The sequence below is a fragment of the Pundamilia nyererei genome, unplaced genomic scaffold (genome assembly GCF_000239375.1).
Source record: "Pundamilia nyererei isolate P.nyererei 1_Seehausen unplaced genomic scaffold, PunNye1.0 scaffold00509, whole genome shotgun sequence".
Classification (NCBI taxonomy): Eukaryota; Metazoa; Chordata; class Actinopteri; order Cichliformes; family Cichlidae; genus Pundamilia; species Pundamilia nyererei.
In genome coordinates this window covers 161091-162376 of record NW_005187910.1, presented here as the reverse complement: position 1 = coordinate 162376, position 1286 = coordinate 161091, and the positions used below count along the sequence as shown (strand labels likewise).

Genomic DNA, 1286 nt, shown 5'->3' with positions numbered 1-1286 from the left:
TGCTGCTGCATCATCATCCTCATCATTTCTGCTACACTGGCAGGGCTAGGGGCCAGGACTCTATTCTTCGGGTTTTTGGGGGATGTTGCTCCGGGTCCGATAACTGGCAACCCACCCAACGTACACAGTGTGAGGTTTCGCAGCAAGCTATCAAATACGGCGCATTTCTCGGCTTTTAAAAAAAACGCTATGCGTCGCCAGGTGTTTCATCGGATTCTTGGTGTTACCTCCTTTGACAGTATCACAGTATCAGCTTAAAGCACTTGTTGCTGCTGAGTTTGCATCTGTTGCTGTGAAGTACAGCCAGACTTTGACCGCTTCGCCTTGGACATTTTTAATCTGTAGCTCTGCTCTAACTGAACGTACGTACCTGGCCCCGCCTACTATCCTGGGAAACGTAAAATGATTGGCTAGAAGTGTATCACAGCTCAGGAAAAAAAAGCACCGAAATAAAGCACCGAAACGTGCACTGCTTTTCGGTCTGGTTACTACCGTTTATGTCAGAACCGGTGCCATCATGGCACCGGACACCGGTACCCATCCCTAGTTACAATAAAGTTTAATGTCCATTAAAAAAACAGATTAACAAGGTTTAGTTGAGTTAGGTGTTAGCATGACTTGACTCGCTGTTTCTATGTAAAGATGATGATTAAAATGTAGACCTGTGCTAAAACCTTGGGTGTAAATGACACATGGTTAGCCTGGGGCAGACAGATATGCACAGGGATGAGGCTGAGGGTTGTTCTCAAGGAAAGTTCAAGTTCAAAGACCCCGACAGGCAGAGACAAAAACCCGAGATATTCCATCGTATCCGTACCGATACGTTGCTGTGTGGTTTGCATTACTTGCTCTGATAATAAGTCAGCCCAGGAGTCCGTGCTTTCTGAAGCATTCAAACACAGAGTGTGTCTGTGGCGTGTGGAGGTTAAAAACGTGCTTTTTCATGCACAGTGCTGATTAAAAACCTGGCTGAGCGTGATGGCTGAAAAGATGAGGGCCGTGTTTTGTGAGAGCAGTAAAGCTCATGCTTTCCCTTCTCTTCGTTCAGATGGTTCAGGCTGCGGTGGAGTACGGTGGGAAGAGAATCAGAGGAAGTGACCTCATCACACCCACAGACGCGGTCTCCATCACCAAACAGTTTTTCAAAGGACTAAAGGTACAAACAAACAGACAGAACCTCTTCAGCACAAACGGTTTGTGTTAAATGTCGTCAGTTATTTGATGAATCAGGTTTAGACTGTGGATTTTTTTCTATTGTGCCTCCTGCACTGTGTGTGTGTGTGTGT

The 1286-nt window shown here is 46.0% G+C and overlaps 1 protein-coding gene across 1 annotated transcript in view; it reads left to right on the top strand.

The window, feature by feature from the left end:
• vps45 (vacuolar protein sorting 45 homolog) overlaps positions 1-1286 on the top strand; it is a 12500-nt gene that overhangs the window by 9725 nt on the left and 1489 nt on the right. Inside the window, exon 12 of the mRNA XM_005754129.1 lies at positions 1049-1156. Within this exon, the coding sequence (XP_005754186.1) occupies positions 1049-1156 (108 nt within the window). The remainder of the gene's footprint in view (positions 1-1048; positions 1157-1286) is intronic.